The sequence below is a fragment of the Dacryopinax primogenitus genome, assembly GCF_000292625.1.
Source record: "Dacryopinax primogenitus strain DJM-731 SS1 chromosome Unknown DACRYscaffold_11, whole genome shotgun sequence".
Classification (NCBI taxonomy): Eukaryota; Fungi; Basidiomycota; class Dacrymycetes; order Dacrymycetales; family Dacrymycetaceae; genus Dacryopinax; species Dacryopinax primogenitus.
In genome coordinates, this window is record NW_024467208.1 from 890,641 (window position 1) to 891,412 (window position 772).

General features: G+C 46.4%; 1 protein-coding gene across 1 annotated transcript; it reads left to right on the forward strand.

Moving 5' to 3' along the window:
* Window positions 1-224: 224 nt before the first annotated feature.
* DACRYDRAFT_108483 (uncharacterized protein) lies at window positions 225-446 on the forward strand (the record flags this gene model as incomplete). Its single annotated transcript, XM_040768657.1, has 2 exons — window positions 225-341; window positions 408-446. 2 exons carry the CDS (start codon window positions 225-227, stop codon window positions 444-446), a joined length of 156 nt encoding a protein of 51 aa, XP_040628049.1.
* Window positions 447-772: the final 326 nt, after the last annotated feature.

Sequence of the window (772 nt, forward strand, 5' to 3'; positions counted from 1 at the left end):
GATGAGGGTTGCGACATGCTTTTGGACATTCCTGCTACCTGTCGGTTCATATTCTAATGAGTGGTTGATGGGACGCGCCTTGGACCATAGTTCAATCTGGTTGTATAGTCAGGAATGTAGTGTCCAGAGTCATATGATTGTGCACCTCTATATCACCCACGGTTGTATCAACCAAAACTCTGCCATTTGTTGGTAGTAAAGAGGACATTGTTCGTCAAGTAATGATGGTCGCTCCGTTCAGAGAAACAAGCGCTCAAGCACACGAACAAGTCGCGCAAAATGGTGGTACTCTTCATCGGTACTTAATTTGTCAAATCATCTACCCTGCAACTTCCCGAGTCGTAGGCTAAACGAACACGAACGACTCGCACTTCTTTTCATATCAACAGCCTGCTGATGGACCGCAGATGCGGCGGATGAATTGTAAGGAAGAACGCGCTGGTTAGTCGGAGAGTGGGGTATACGATATACAGCCTTCGCCTCTTGATGTCTTCGTGTAACGCTTTACATACAAATAATTGGATCCATATAACTCTGTCGGAAAAGGGGCAGAATAAGCTAGATACAGGAGTTTATGGAAACTACTTATACTAGCTACTCTAGGCTGTGCTCAATACTAATCTGGTCTCCAGATACCTCTCCAAGGCAAACATTGGCATGCCAAATATCTGTGTGGGTTGATCCTGTTGTGGGGGAAACCTGTAGTTGTCATGCCAAATATCCGGAGGGCCGAGGCTCATTGCCAGGGTGTGTTGTCCACATTGTGAGGGTC